Source organism: Zea mays, chromosome 9, assembly GCF_902167145.1.
Source record: "Zea mays cultivar B73 chromosome 9, Zm-B73-REFERENCE-NAM-5.0, whole genome shotgun sequence".
Taxonomy (NCBI): domain Eukaryota; kingdom Viridiplantae; phylum Streptophyta; class Magnoliopsida; order Poales; family Poaceae; genus Zea; species Zea mays.
The window spans coordinates 129,935,915-129,949,875 of record NC_050104.1 but is presented as its reverse complement, the minus strand read 5'-3'; the positions used below and the strand labels follow the sequence as shown (position 1 = coordinate 129,949,875).

Here is a 13,961-nt window from a genome sequence, read left to right as displayed (position 1 = left end):
AACTTTAAAAGCAATGATCAGCTTTAACTATCCTCTTTGGTAAGCCTTACACTTCACATGAGCTCCCACCTTTTGCGAGTTCATGCACATTATTCCCCACAACTTGTTGAGCGATGAACGTACGTGAGCTCACCCTTGCTGTCTCACACCCCCATAGGTTAAGGACAGGTACCGCAAGATGAGGCGCGTGAAGGATGCTGCAATGAGTTCGCGAGAGGTCTATGTCGTCGTCTCCCAGTCAACTTTGGGTTGCTGGATCGTTGTCTCCTTATGATGTAATTATTTATTTTGTATAGAATTCCGTTATATATAAATGATGTAACATTCGTTTTTATACCATGAGTCATCATATGTGTGAGACTTGATCCCATCACACTTGGTGATTATCTCACGCCCGGGTTTTGGATCCGGGTGTGACACATTTCTCCCCTTTCATATAATGAATGTACAATCGTACCTTCGGTTTTACAGAGTGAATTAGGACGAAGGTCTTCTAGGGAAGATATTACACACAATTATCCAGCCCACCAAAAAGGTACTTTATGTAGGGCACTGTTCATCTATACAACTTCGTATGAATTACATTTACACCCATAAGGATTACACATAGGATTTAAAATAATACAAGGGCAATATTGTCTTTTGCTTTCAGCATTCAGGATGACACCTTCTCCTTGCATTGTTTCCTTGTGTTGCTATGACGAAGCTAGCTTCGTCGCCCCTCTATCGTCCTCCATTGAAGGTGTTCCGGTGCCGAAGCTCATGTAATACTTGGCAACATGTTGATAACCAATGGTTAAACGTGTTTTTTGAGGACCTTCAAAAGATGAAGACCCCAATAGATATATCCGGATATAACTCTCGAGGACGACCTCTCTTCTGCTACAATGACTTCCGATATATGTCTTTCATCTAAGAAATGATTTTATATTAACACAACTATATAGAAATAGCAGAAATGATTTTAACTTATAAATACAAGTATTTCACAAACTATCTAATAAACTGTAGTCACCATATAAACCATGTATCCTAGGAATCATAATGAATAGCAATATGAGCAACAATCAAAACTAATAAATCGAAACCATACAACATAATATACGTAACAAACGAATTAGTAAGACATCATACCTTGGTCTACAAAGTTTTCTAACTCGAATACGAAGATTGGAGCACCTCTGGACGATATAGAAGAAGATTCAAATGGCTAGGTGCAGCTCTCGACCAAAAAACGGCTGATTTATAGGCCTTCTCGGCGCCAAAATCTGTGGCGCCTAACTCGGTGACGAGCTAGAGGGCTACGTCGACGTCGCATCATCCCTCCGCGCCAACTGAGCAGGTTGCTCGGCGTTCTAGGCACGACATACTGAGTTGTGTTATCTCGACGTTGTAGGATACGACGACGAGCAAGGAGTAAAAAAAATTAGAAAATAAGTCGTCCAATGGTCTAAATAATTTTTTTTGAAAAAGGACTAAACAAAAAAAAACGAAACGCAACCTCAGTCACGGACACATGGTGTGTTTGGTTGGATCTCGTCCCGGTCTTTCACCTCCAACAAAACACATCCTAATCGACTCGCGACCCCGTTTCCCGGAGAGCCGCGACGGTGCGACGCCGAACTCCCTAACCCTAAGTCCCTAAGCGTAGGCGGCGGGGGGCGGCGGTGCGAGGCAAGCTGCACAGCAACACGGGCCACGGGCGCGGCCTCCGCCTCCGCCTCCACGCTTCTGCTGCTAGGCTGCAAGGGCGGCGGCGCGGCGCGGTGGGCGGCGGACAGCTGGCCAGGTCCAGCCCAGTAGTCCAGGTGACGAGGTCCGCACTCCGCAACGGTTCTGGCGTTCTGCAGCTGAGGATAGACGAGAGAGGAAGTGAGGATTTATATTAGTGATTTACAAGGTGAGTTGTTCACTTGTTCCATTGTTTATGCAGATGCAATTTGCAACTAGACTAGAAGTTTAGAACCTATAGGTTGGATTCTTTTTTCATGCGGGAGTGGGAATACCCAAGGATTTGCTCCGTGCCCTTATCTGCATGATAAATGAATTTGGAGACGAAGGCAAGTGTTCAGTGCACGAGCTGTGTGACGAATGTGTTCAACTCTTAGACATTTGCTGTCTATTCAGGGAATGAATTTTGAATAAAATTTTCATTTAGGAAATTATAGTTGACCAATATTTTTGGACACTAGTAGAAGTGGAATGGATTTGGTTCTGACTGGTTCGTTATATATAATATAGTACGTGCATTCTGTTCTTCCCTTTATATAATTCGCCAATTCGGTTCCTGTGTTCGGTGGTTTTGGAAACTATAAATCTATAATGCCTAATTACGCCATGTTCTACTCATAACCTTTGTGTGGTTACTGGCTAGATTGTTCACTACAGTTACTATGTCTTATATCATTGGTCCAGTGAACTAGTTGGATGCTGTTTATTTCCCTTCTTGTGTACATCGAACATATGGTCTGTGTATTGGGTTGTTTCATAAATATGTAGCTATTAGTACTAGAATTTGATTGATATCTGTGTTAAATTACTGTTTATTTGAAATCACTCATCACATGAGAGTAGATGTCGACTGGCTCCCTCTAATGATTGGATAGAAAACACTGGTTGATTGGTATTGCAATTAGTTTGTCTAGGCCAAACCCAATCTGCTTCATGAATTGAGGTTGAATGGGTGGAAGAATAGCCATTGGTAGCATCGGCCTAACTTCTTTGATTGGTTCACAGATGCAATTTTTCTGCATACTCTTAATTTCACATTAAATTAATGTAGCAATCTGAGTACTCAAAGTAACCTTTCATTACTACTATGAACTTTTTAGTGATTGCAGAATTATTGATAATATGCTGCTTGAAATATTGTTTGGTTTTGCAAAATGGTGACCAGCTATCGGGGTTATGATGTGAATGGGTGTAGATTTTATTCAGAGGTGCTTGAGAGACCAAAATTTAGGTTAACCATGGTTAATAGTTTTGTTTGTGTATCTTGTATTGATGAAAATGACATGAGTTTCTGCTAGAACTAGCTCCTTCCCACTGCCATAGCAACTTGAAGTTAGCATGGTATGACTTGAAGTCTGAAATCTGAATGTGCCCATAAACACTAACATTTATATCCATTATTATTTGTTCATATGCAGGCAACTTGAAAGACAGCAGGGTTGCATCCCACAATGTCAGCTCCCAACAGTGATAGCAACATGCAGCAGCTAGTCCCTATAGCACCACCAGGAAAGGCTTCTGGTGGTGACAGTGGGAAGGAGCTGGTTGTGGCAGATCCTGCAGGTAAGAGATCAGGAGGTGTAAAACTGCGAGAGGATGAGGAAGACCTGGAGGTGAAGCTCAGGCGCATCATGGAGAATGTCCCTGTGCGTGTCAGTAACACATCAGGGTCATCTGCTGGCTCTGGCTCTGGTGATTTCCACCAGGTACTCCCCTTCCCTCCCTTCCTATGTGTGTGGAACTGTGGATACACCAGTGTGGGCTTTCTGTTAGGATCTGGGTTTGATGAAAATTTTTGCTTGTTTCGTTTGATTTTTATTTTTTTGCAGTAATCACCTCTTGCTTTATACGAATGTTAATTTTCACGGTGCTATGTGCTTACAACTATTTTCCTGTAAATTTTGAACCTGAATATAATGAAGTAATGTTAGTTTCAAGGTAAACAGAAGACTGTAAAGCTATAATACCTCCTGGAATTGATTCTATACTTCCACATGTGCTATGAGCATTAAGAGCATTTCCTGTATATCTGGGTCCTGAATAGAGTTAAGTTACAATAATTGACTTAACCAACTAATCGTTCATCTGGGCCTTCAAGCTGCTGTTTTCTCAGGAAAAATATAGCAATCTTCCTTGTTTGTATGTACTGTATGTCTGTAACATTGTTAGGACCATTGTGGTTACTATAAGCTGCAAAGATATTTACTAATTTCTGTAAGATTTTGCTGTTATAGCCCAAAAAATATATGCTTTGAACTCGCTTTTTGTACGGAAAGGACTAAATACTTCTGATTCATTGAAGCTTAAATGCTTCTGATATTATGTTTAGCTTTACTTTGATCAAAAATATTGTGTCAAAATGGGAAATTGGGAAGCCTTGCTGTTGACAACTAGCTACACATGTTCCACTTTTTCTTTTCCCTTGGAAACAGAGATTTGCACTTTCATTTCATAAGACAAGATAGCTGCATATGTTGGTGGTTAAAGTAACAAAGATTAACTGTTTGATATCTGTCTTTCAAAAGAAGGGCCTTGATGATTCTTGAATCTCAGCAGTTTTTTTTCTACAGTACCAAAATCTACTCCAAAGAATTTTAGCTAATATTACAAGCAATGATCCTTGTAGAGTATGTGTCAATTCTTAGTTAACATGATCGTCATAATTAGCATGTTTGGTTGGCTTCTCTCCGTAGCCTGGTTGCATGAGCCAAGCTGGCGGGAGCCTGGCTCCAGAGATGCGACCAATTTGCTCGCGCCTACAGAGCCTGGCCCAGGGTGCTTTGAGTATCGTGCGAGCCTGGCTCCATATCTGCACGCATGTAACCAAACACACACCTCGCACGAGTAGAGTCTGGTTGACAACAATCAAACAACGCGTGATTGGTTGCAGTCTCCCACACGTCGGCCTTCCGCGCGCCTGGCTCACCAGCCATGCCGGCTGACCACTTCTCCACAGATGCAAGCGGATGGTAGAAAAAAAGCCTAGGCTGCATGAGTATACGCAGGCCGGTATCCTCTTATATATGGAACCAATCACGATCTCATATCTGGTCAAAGTATACAGAGAGCCTGATTGTGTCTGTACAGGTAACCAATCACATGGACATTGCATCCCACGATGCAAGCACTAGAAAATACAGGCAACCAAACACACTGAATGTGACTGGACTACTTAGTCTATCCATTGAATGCAAACCTGCTATTGCATGAGGTTTTGATTGAGCATCTGTTGTCAGCTTTATTCAACATGAAACCTTGGCATCTTTCATATATGGGTGTAGTTGTTGGTTGGTAGCTGCCAGTATTTTAGGTAGGCACTCCCTTAAATTATATTCCCTCCGTTCTTTTTTATTTGTCACCGTTTAGTTCAAAAATGAACTAGCGGACGACAAATATTCGAGAACAGAGGTAGTAGTTAGCATTGGTTTAGAAAAATCTATTAACATCTGCAAGTTCAAATAAATGCACCATCAAAACATATTTCATGGAGAATTTAATGAAATATTGGTGCATTTTTTGTACAAATTTGGTCAAAGAGAAATTGGACTCAGGAAAAGCCAAAGTGAACTATAATTTGGAACAGAGGGAGTAGTTGAGATCAGATGTGCAGTAAGTGAACATATATCAGGATGTGATTGGCAAATCATGAAACTTACAGCCATGCCATGCCCTTAAAGTTTCTTTACACATGTATTCTAAACAATTCTGTTTATTGAATCTTGTAATATGATTATAGATTGATATTCCAATTTAACAAATTGCGCATTTAGTGTTTTGAGGCATGATAATTAGTATGAGAATATTCTGATCTGCAACTATGCAAACACTCTTCAATTTACAGTATCGGCAAATGAGGAGGAGAGAGCAGGACCGTCTAGCACGAATGGATGCGGACTACCAGAAGAGAAAAGAGATAGCTGAGTTCGAACTGCGGAGGGAGGAGAGGATGAAAGCAGCTGAGGAGCGGACAGCCAAGAAGCGCCTGAAACGGCAAAAGAAGAAACAGCGTAAGAAAGAGAAGCGAGCTAAAACTGGTGATAATGGTGGTGAAGAACCTAACAGAGTGGAGTCGTCTGACGATGACGAAGGCTCAGATGACGATGACAAGTCCAAGCAATGACACGTCAATTTCGCACCTGAAGATGATTTCGGACTCTCTGGTTGTCTGGGCAATGAAACAAACGTCTGTACGGTTGTTGTAACAGGTTACAGGGCGAATCTGGTGCTGTTTCTGTAAGAGGATATGATATTCTGAGCAGAGATGGATAGCACTAGATAATTTGCTGTTAGTGTTCATCATTCAGAGAAGTGACCTGCGTCAGTACCTTTTGTTCAGGTCTATATTATATCAGCTGCCTTTTTTGGCTCCATTTTACCATGGGCTCAAGAGAAAATCAAGCCTCATTTCTTATGCTAAATAAATAGAAAAGTAATCTGGCATTTAAAGCTCATGCGTTGTTCTGCTAAATAAATAGACCATCAACACTATATTCTTATGTAACACCTTAACTGGCATTTGAATTCTCCACCCTGGTAGCCGGATTTCGGATGATGAGTTACGGTCATTGCAATCTGTGATAGGCCTTTTTTTGGTTGTATCTTGATTGGAGGGAATTTAAGGGGGAATTAAATAATTTTCTATACAATTTTGAATATAGCTTGTTTGGTAGCAGGGATACAGGAGAAGATTGGAGGGGCTAGTAAGAGTCTCTCCAATCTCCTCGTATCTTTCTCTCAAACAAGTTTATAGGAGGTGATTTAATTCCCTTAATTCATCCCTAACGGAAAGCCATTATTGTGAAAGAGTATATATCATCTACGAGTACATTAGTAATCCTTTTCTCGAACTTGTCGTACGCTCCATACTAGCACGCTTATTTTCTGAAGACAAATCACCAGTTCATAGAGGTATACACAGGTCACACGACAGCTGTATTTAAAGTAAAATCAACAAATCTAGAATGGAGGAGTTCAAAAATAAAAATCATCAAACTTGTACGGTACAATAGCAGACCCACGCCACACCTTCCACCCGCCTAACTAGGTTTAATTCCTAGCTGAGAATTATACTCACTTCGTTCTTTTTTATTTATTACGGTTTAGTTTAAAAATGAACTAATGGACAACAAATATTCGAGAACATAGAGTACATCATAAAAAGGAACAATTCTAACATTACATGCTGCTCAATGGCTTCAACTAACCCATGGTAGTAGTAGACCTGGAAAACTGGAGGTGAGCTCACAGCCTCAGAGGCCAACGGCAAATCAGCCATCAGCTACTATAGCTTTATATATCCTGTCGAAATAACACTTTACAAAGACCAGGAAGGAAGCCGTGTATCTACAACAAACCATATCTCAGTTAAAAAAAAGGTTTTTAAATCGAGTATATACACTTGGGCCGATGAATGCTGTCATCCATATAGTTCTCCGGGGGAACGACTGATGGCATTTACAACCAATGGGCGTAAATGGTAATGACAACATAACATACACCGCGCAGCCAAACAGGGTGTGCAGCTTTTGGAAGGGCACAAACGAAAGAGCTCGCTCTTGACTAAAACCAATGGTGGGGGCTTGCAGTGCCCAATTTTTGCTGCGGCGCAGAGCGTGAAGCAGCACACCTAGGAGGAAATGGATCAGAGAACAGATATAATTTACCCTGGCTACACACTCCAAAACTCCTATGTTATTTCGTTTTCCTCTTTTAGTAGCATAGAAGAAGCTGAGGATGCGCTTTGTAATTCTGCCGCTCTGCGACTACTGGATGCTGAACTGTGGACCCTGTGTGGTACTGGTAAGCTGGTGGAAGATGACCCATTGGCGTTGGCAGCAGCATGGCTACCGTTCCTGACTGCTGGAACATCATGGCTGTGCTTCCCTTCGTAAGTCGTTATGACGGCCTTTGGGTCTTGGGATGATCTTTCGATATGCTTCTTCACATCGCATCCTTGGTACGTGCATCTATAGTAGCTCCTACATGGTGCAAACAAGGTAGATAGGTGAAGGATGAATAGAACTAAAGTTGTTTCTCCGTGCAAATTCTCCCAAACAAATCATCAGCAGATAGAACCGATGGCTAAATAGGTCAAAAAATATTATCCATAGTTATAATTTTGAATTCTTCACCGCTATTGGCCAAGCCTAAGTAATTGTGAATTGTTATTGTTAACAGGTATGAGTAAATAAGGACTAAGGTGAGAGGCACAATGGGTGGTAAGTGTATTGCATTGATTATTGCTCTTTTCAGTTGAGAATAGACACGGAAGAATGAGGCGAAAGATGAATTGGAGTTATTTGACTTTATGTGCTGAATTTAGGGAAAAGGCCAAATGGAATTATATTTGGGGTCCACGAGAGTATTAAAGATGTCCAGGCTTTCCAGCTAGTGTCTACCATTCACAAAGCCCCATTTGGTGAACATGCACAAACCTCACCAAATAAAAGTACTAAAAAAATATGCTATAAAGTATAAATGAACTCAAAAATACGCCACAAAGTCCACAAAGCATTTTAAATAAACCAATGATATATCGTGAAAAGTAGTTTTTACTGATGGCCAAAGTTAAAATTGTTTGATAACACAGGTACTAAAATTACATATCTTGGATCAGAGATACTAAAGCTTATCAATTTCTGAAAGATCCTTTCTGGTCCCAAAGAAAAAGGAATCTGAAAGGTTCTAACTGAACACCAAAGAAATGAACTGAAGGTGAATGTAGTGAATATCAGAGAAAGTGTCAGTTTTTCTCAGCAACTGCAACATCGCCAGGACTTTAATGGGTTATGGAGTAACTTTCAAAAGATATAAAGGATTGATGTGACATTGTGCCAGACCCTAAGAGCTGCACCATAGAGCAGTGATGTGTCTGATGTCCATGTTTGGGATTTACATGGGTATCGAATGATTTGATTTGTTGCTAAAACTGTGGGTGGATTCATGGAAGGCTGTTATAGTTCCATAACTTGTGGGTTCTGTACAGGAAATAAAAATTAACAAACTCATTACAGATTTACCCCTACCGACTAAGAGCTACTAATTCTTTAATATGCATTTTTTTCTTTTCAAGAAGACTACGGAAGCAAATCCTTTGTATATAATACTAGATGCAACAAAAGCAGGTACATTACTGTATGACAACAACCAATGATTTCACACTAAATAACAAATTGCATTTGTACACCAGTTGTATATTCCTATATCAACCATATAGAAAGAGCATGTATATTCCTATATCATATATGTGTATTAATCTGCAATGTTGGTAATCCGTTAAGGAATAGCAAAACACTGGCATTATCATGCATCGACAATCACATACTGGTAACGAATCATGGACAGATCAAAGATGAATGACACCATTCAGAATTTCTCCAATTAAAAAAATGTTGTTTTAAAAGCAAGTTCTAACTTGCAGCAGAGTAGATCTAGTCAAATAAAACAGAGAACAAGTCAAAGTAAAAAAGTGGTTACCTCGGGTAGGGATTCCCTTTTACCACTTTCTGTCCATACTTGCGCCACCGATAGCCATCATCCAGAAGATCAACTTCGCTGTTTGTTTGCACAATTATCCTTTGAGCTGGAGTTGGCACATGTCTGCTCAATAAAACTAGCGATTATAGATTGAACCTTGAAAAGCTTGTTAAAAACTGTTCATGGTAGAAACCACCTTTTGTTTGCATTTGCATAGCCAGGGTCTTCGTCGCCAGCCCTTTGTTCATCATCTTGTTCCTCATCACTATCACTTGAGCCTGACAATTGCTCATCTCCTCCTCCCCTTCTTGACACAGAAGGCCCTAATATGCCATCATTTGACCCTTCATGTTTTCCAGAGTGTTCTTGAGAGCCAGGTTCTGATCTAGTTGAAATGTCTTCATTCTCATGAAGAACATCTGCTTCATTTAGTGGACCACCACCATCTTTGGACCTCCTTTTTGGTGGACGCTGGTGGTTGTGCTGACCTCTATAAATTATTTGAGTGATGTGTCCTTCTGCTGAGCGCTCCACTTTTTTCTTAACTGGACAACTCGTGTGGGTACATTTGTAGTAACTCCTTGGATACTCGCCACCCTTAACTGCCTTCTGGCCATACTTCCGCCAGTTGTATCCATCGTCAGCAGGTTTATCAAAAGTGGGTGCAGAAGTTTTGAGTCCTTGTGAAACCTCATTTGATTCAATGTTGCTATTACCTGCATGTGACGGCAGAGCTGGTTTCTCCTGTGCTGATGCCACATTGGCAGAAGAATTGGCATGCTGTGCTGTGATCAAAGCTGGTGCTGTTGTCGACGAAAAAGGAATACTGTAATCTGTGTGATTTATCATATTGTACTGAGAATGAACTGCTTGTGCTGTTACTTGTGCTAAGGCTTGTTGATGGGACATCTCAAAACTCCCCTGCAGAAAAAAATATAATAACACTTATAATCCAAAGCATTGACATATTTATTTGTAGATGTAATACCTAATTGTTAGCAAAAAAAGTAAAAAAAACAGACATTCGAAGACTTTAAACACAGGAATGACCTGAAAAATGTTAGACATGCAACAGATTACAATAGTTTTCTTCTTCCCTACAGCTAAATTGTTAGTTAGCCACAGGGGCGAAGCCAAGTTGGTTTTTCCTGGTGCACCGGCACCAGGGTAAAATAAACTTTTGTTAATATTTGTATTAAATTTGTCATGTATTTCTTTTAAAACTGCATACTTTTCTTTATGTTTGATAGAATGTGCACCAGGGTTATTTTTGAGCTGGCTTAGCCCCTAGTTAGCCAAGTGGCATTTGGCAGTTTCAGATCTGTAAGACTGTAACAATGTGTTTATAGAGTATTTCTTTGAGGTTGTTTGAAGTCTGCAGGCTGCAGCAGCATCAAAAACTTCAAAAATGGATATACCTAATTTTTTTATTTTTCTACCCAAGCTCAAATATCTCTATCCTTGAGATTAGCAAACAAAATTATCTGCCATCAATTCTGCTTGCTGAGGCAATTATAAAATAAAACTATATGACAATGTTGTGACCGCATCAAATGAAAAAGCACAAAGCATGTTGAGCTGTAGACAGTAGATACTCAGTTTCACGCACATCATCCAAAATCTTAAGTTATTGGGAAAGAAAATTGGAGTGTGCAAGACACATTTGGAATTTATTTCCCATTGCCAAAATATTGCAGGTTTCAAATGTAATGCATACCTACTGAGCAGCATTAGCTTATGTCTTGCAAGTATGGTTTATCCCCATAAGCCAAGACTAAGAAGCTTGCTTTCCCTCAAAAAATTAAACAAAAGAAAGCTTGCTCTTTTGTTAAGTTGGTTCCAATAGATTGTTTTTAGGTTCGGTTCAGATTAGTTTAAGTTTTATATGGCCTTCCACAGCATTAACATGAACTTAAAAACATCAGGCTCCGCCATAAAAAACTGGCATCCTACTTGAAAGGTTGCAACATGTAGTCACTGCCAGGACACATGTGATAATAAAAACAAAATAGAAGGAGCAACTCCTCTCGTCTTCCTCACAAGCACCAGCTCTGCTCTTTTTCCAACTGTGTACATGAAAAGCAGCTCAGGTTCACCACTATTGCGGGGTGTTTCTAACTTTCCGCCAAAGTAGGACTCCTACTTGCATGTATGAGAGTCTTGGAGAGGACTGTATAAACAAGGGGACAAAGGGTGAAGGCCACAGGCATCAACGAAACCAACACAAGGATCTCATTCAAGGCTTGTAAGGAGCAACTGAAAGCGCCAAAAAGAATTAGGGTAGACAGTTTTAATGCACTAGATTCATGTATGGGGCAAGAATAAGAGGGTCCTAGAGGGTCAAGTAGGGTTGTGAGAGAGCAAGGACCATGGAGTTATGCTTATAAAATTTGTGGTCGGCTTCACCAAATTCTAACCTCTTGTTGTGGCTGCTTCAACATCATCTTCTAGGGTTTTCTAAGAGATCCGTCTACGTTGTTCTTGATATAGTGGAAGCTTGTGTCATACTGGCAATATCCTTTCAAAGATCCGAGGGCAACTACGCATAGGGGTATCAAATTCTAACAAGGCGGCACCACCTTTGGCAGGGATGGTGGCCCAGATGGCCATGTTAGGGAGCCATGGCGCCACTAGGAGGGCCAAGTATGAGTCAATCGGGAGTGTGACCTGAAGCTCTTACACAGAAACTTTGAACTGCCCACTGTCAAGGGCTCTATGGACAACTCATCTCGACCTCCACGCCACTAACAACACTGTCAGCGGGCAGGCACAGCGTTAGGAGTGATAGTGTGATACCACAACCATCTCCCTCTATTTAGGGCCACATTGCATAGGGCCTAAGAAGTAAAGGGAAAGTTGTTAGCTGCATAGGTTGGTCTCTTAATGTACATATAACATTTGACAATCTTGAATTTATCCCTGCTGCAAAGCTTATATATCTAATGACGTTTTGAAAACCACCTACCTATCGATTATATCATCTTACAACATAGTTTTGAACCAAGTGGCACGAACTGGAAGTTGCATATAGTATTTGTTTTTGATAAATGGATGGTCCTATAAATAGCACTCATTTTCCGCTTATGTGTGTAAGATGATCGTTCACCCCACGACGTCATATCTCACGTGATCAGAAGAGTGCGAAAACATTTTTTTGTGGGGGAGGGGGGTTGAGGTAATTGAATACCAAGTTCCTGACGCACCTACATCTTTTCATTAGCTTATTACCTGAAAGAATTTATAAAAATACAGTGACCTGAAGGCAGAGTAGGCGAAGTGGCAAACATGAGTAAAACTCTCAATCTGGGCAGATTATAATCCCAAACAAACACCCCATTAACTAAGTTGCAAAATTCTCAAGGAAAAAACTACTGAGGTTCTATTTCCGTAACTGCTCCTAAATGAGATATATAATTTTCATGTTAATCGAAGTAAGTGATGCGGCCAGCGGATAACAAGACTTTTCAACGAATAGAAGTATCTGAGCGTAATCCAAAAAAAAAAAACAAATTGCTAAAGTCAAGAGAGATCATTGACACCATGTCTCACATCAGGAACAGTAGTGCACAGCATTCCGTAGTGAGCAGAGCACTGAGCACAACCACGAGGATGACACGAGTTATTAGTTAGTACAGTCGAGTTTGACCTTTCCACCTCGGATGTAGATCTCCCAGGGCGGGTCCAACAGAGTGGAACCCTCCAGCCTCCACGCCGTAATACCCTCACAAATCCGCAAACACTATTAGGAAGGAGTGATAGTAGTAGCAGCTAGCAAGCATATTCCCTGCGGTTTTAATTAAACGGTAATGGTACAGTGGTACTACTCATGAGTCATGACGCGACAGGCAAGAAGAAAAAAAAAAGCAAGCACAACTGGATAAGCGAGCGACCCAACCAGCAAGCCAGCGGTGAGGTGGTCCGATTCGTAAACGGGGTTGAGAGAATACCGTGGGAGAGAATAGGCCCGGTGAGCCGAAGAGCGTGGCCGGGCTGAGCCCCGGCGGGACGGCGAACGGAGAGGGCGGCGAGGGTACGGCCGGGGAGCCTATGGCGCCGACGAGGAGCTGGGTGAAGGAGCCGTGGAAGGCCGGGGAGGACGCGTCGGGGAAGAGCGCGGCGGCGAGGGTGAGCGGGCCGGGGCTGGTCTCGGCGGCGCCGGCCGAGGAGGAGGCGCCGGTGGCGAAGAGGGACTCGACGGCGGAGCGCGGGGGCAGGGCGAGCGTGGGCCGCGGCGGGCGGCCCGGCCCGTCGCCTGCGTGGGGCGAAGCCGGAGCCGGGGCGGAGGCCTCGCGGGCCGCCATGGGGAGTAGGGGAAGAAAAGGAAAGTGGGGAGGCAACGAGGCGCTGTGGCTTTGTGAAGCGCTTCCTCCTCCCTCCTTTTCTGGGTAGTGGGGAGCCTCGGCTGCCCGAGCGAGGAGCGGCGAGCGGGACGACACGTATCGGCTCTGCTCTCGGCCGGCGCGGTGATAAAAAAGGGGAAGCAGGATGCCGCGTTGACTCCCGGGTCCCGCCTCCACCAGGAATGGAAACGACAGTCGACAACAGTACATAAGGTAGGGGCCCCAGCGGCGGCAGCCGCATGTGCGCGATTGTGGAGCGGTCGAGTGGATTTGGCTCTCTTCGACGCGATTCTTGAAACTTATTTCTAATCCAGTTTATTTCATATATATAGATTATATAATTCGGATTATATATTTCAGTTTATATAATTCTATTACAGATGTTTGTTTATATAAATTATTTATGACTACAAA

At 42.0% G+C, this 13,961-nt stretch overlaps 2 protein-coding genes across 4 annotated transcripts; one reads left to right on the top strand and one right to left on the bottom strand.

Moving 5' to 3' along the window:
• Positions 1-480: 480 nt before the first annotated feature.
• LOC103639063 (probable WRKY transcription factor 4) lies at positions 481-13,644 on the bottom strand. 2 transcript variants are annotated; one of them, XM_020544433.3, is made up of 4 exons: positions 13,155-13,644; positions 9,404-10,128; positions 9,208-9,330; positions 481-912 (listed from the first exon to the last, which is right to left on the bottom strand). In XM_020544433.3, exons 1-4 carry the CDS (start codon positions 13,506-13,508, stop codon positions 909-911), a joined length of 1,206 nt encoding a protein of 401 aa, XP_020400022.1. In that variant the 5' UTR covers positions 13,509-13,644; the 3' UTR covers positions 481-908. The 2 variants fall into 2 exon arrangements, with proteins under 2 accessions (XP_020400022.1, XP_008660080.1); XM_008661858.3 differs by lacking the exon at positions 481-912 and adding an exon at positions 6,694-7,709.
• Positions 1,505-6,295, top strand: LOC100283986 (PRKR interacting protein 1). Of its 2 annotated transcripts, none has more exons than NM_001156884.2 (3): positions 1,505-1,900; positions 3,150-3,437; positions 5,573-6,295. In NM_001156884.2, the coding sequence occupies exons 2-3, from the start codon at positions 3,183-3,185 to the stop codon at positions 5,849-5,851; spliced, it is 534 nt and encodes a 177-aa protein (NP_001150356.1). In that variant the 5' UTR covers positions 1,505-1,900; positions 3,150-3,182; the 3' UTR covers positions 5,852-6,295. The 2 variants fall into 2 exon arrangements, with proteins under 2 accessions (NP_001150356.1, XP_008658672.1); XM_008660450.4 differs by lacking the exon at positions 1,505-1,900 and adding an exon at positions 1,945-2,060 and having other exon boundaries at positions 5,573-6,125.
• Positions 13,645-13,961: the final 317 nt, after the last annotated feature.

Excerpts from the sequence above, each read along its gene's own strand:
- LOC100283986 (NM_001156884.2), top strand. The coding sequence starts at position 3,183 with ATGTCAGCTCCCAACAGTGATAGCAACATGCAGCAGCTAGTCCCTATA. Across the intron at positions 3,438-5,572 it reads GCTCTGGTGATTTCCACCAG|TATCGGCAAATGAGGAGGAG; the intron begins GTACTCCCCTTC and ends TTCAATTTACAG.
- LOC103639063 (XM_008661858.3), bottom strand. The coding sequence starts at position 13,508 with ATGGCGGCCCGCGAGGCCTCCGCCCCGGCTCCGGCTTCGCCCCACGCA. Across the intron at positions 10,129-13,154 it reads CGGGCCTATTCTCTCCCACG|GGGAGTTTTGAGATGTCCCA; the intron begins GTATTCTCTCAA and ends TTTTTTCTGCAG. Across the intron at positions 7,710-9,207 it reads AAAGGGAATCCCTACCCGAG|GAGCTACTATAGATGCACGT; the intron begins GTAACCACTTTT and ends TGCACCATGTAG.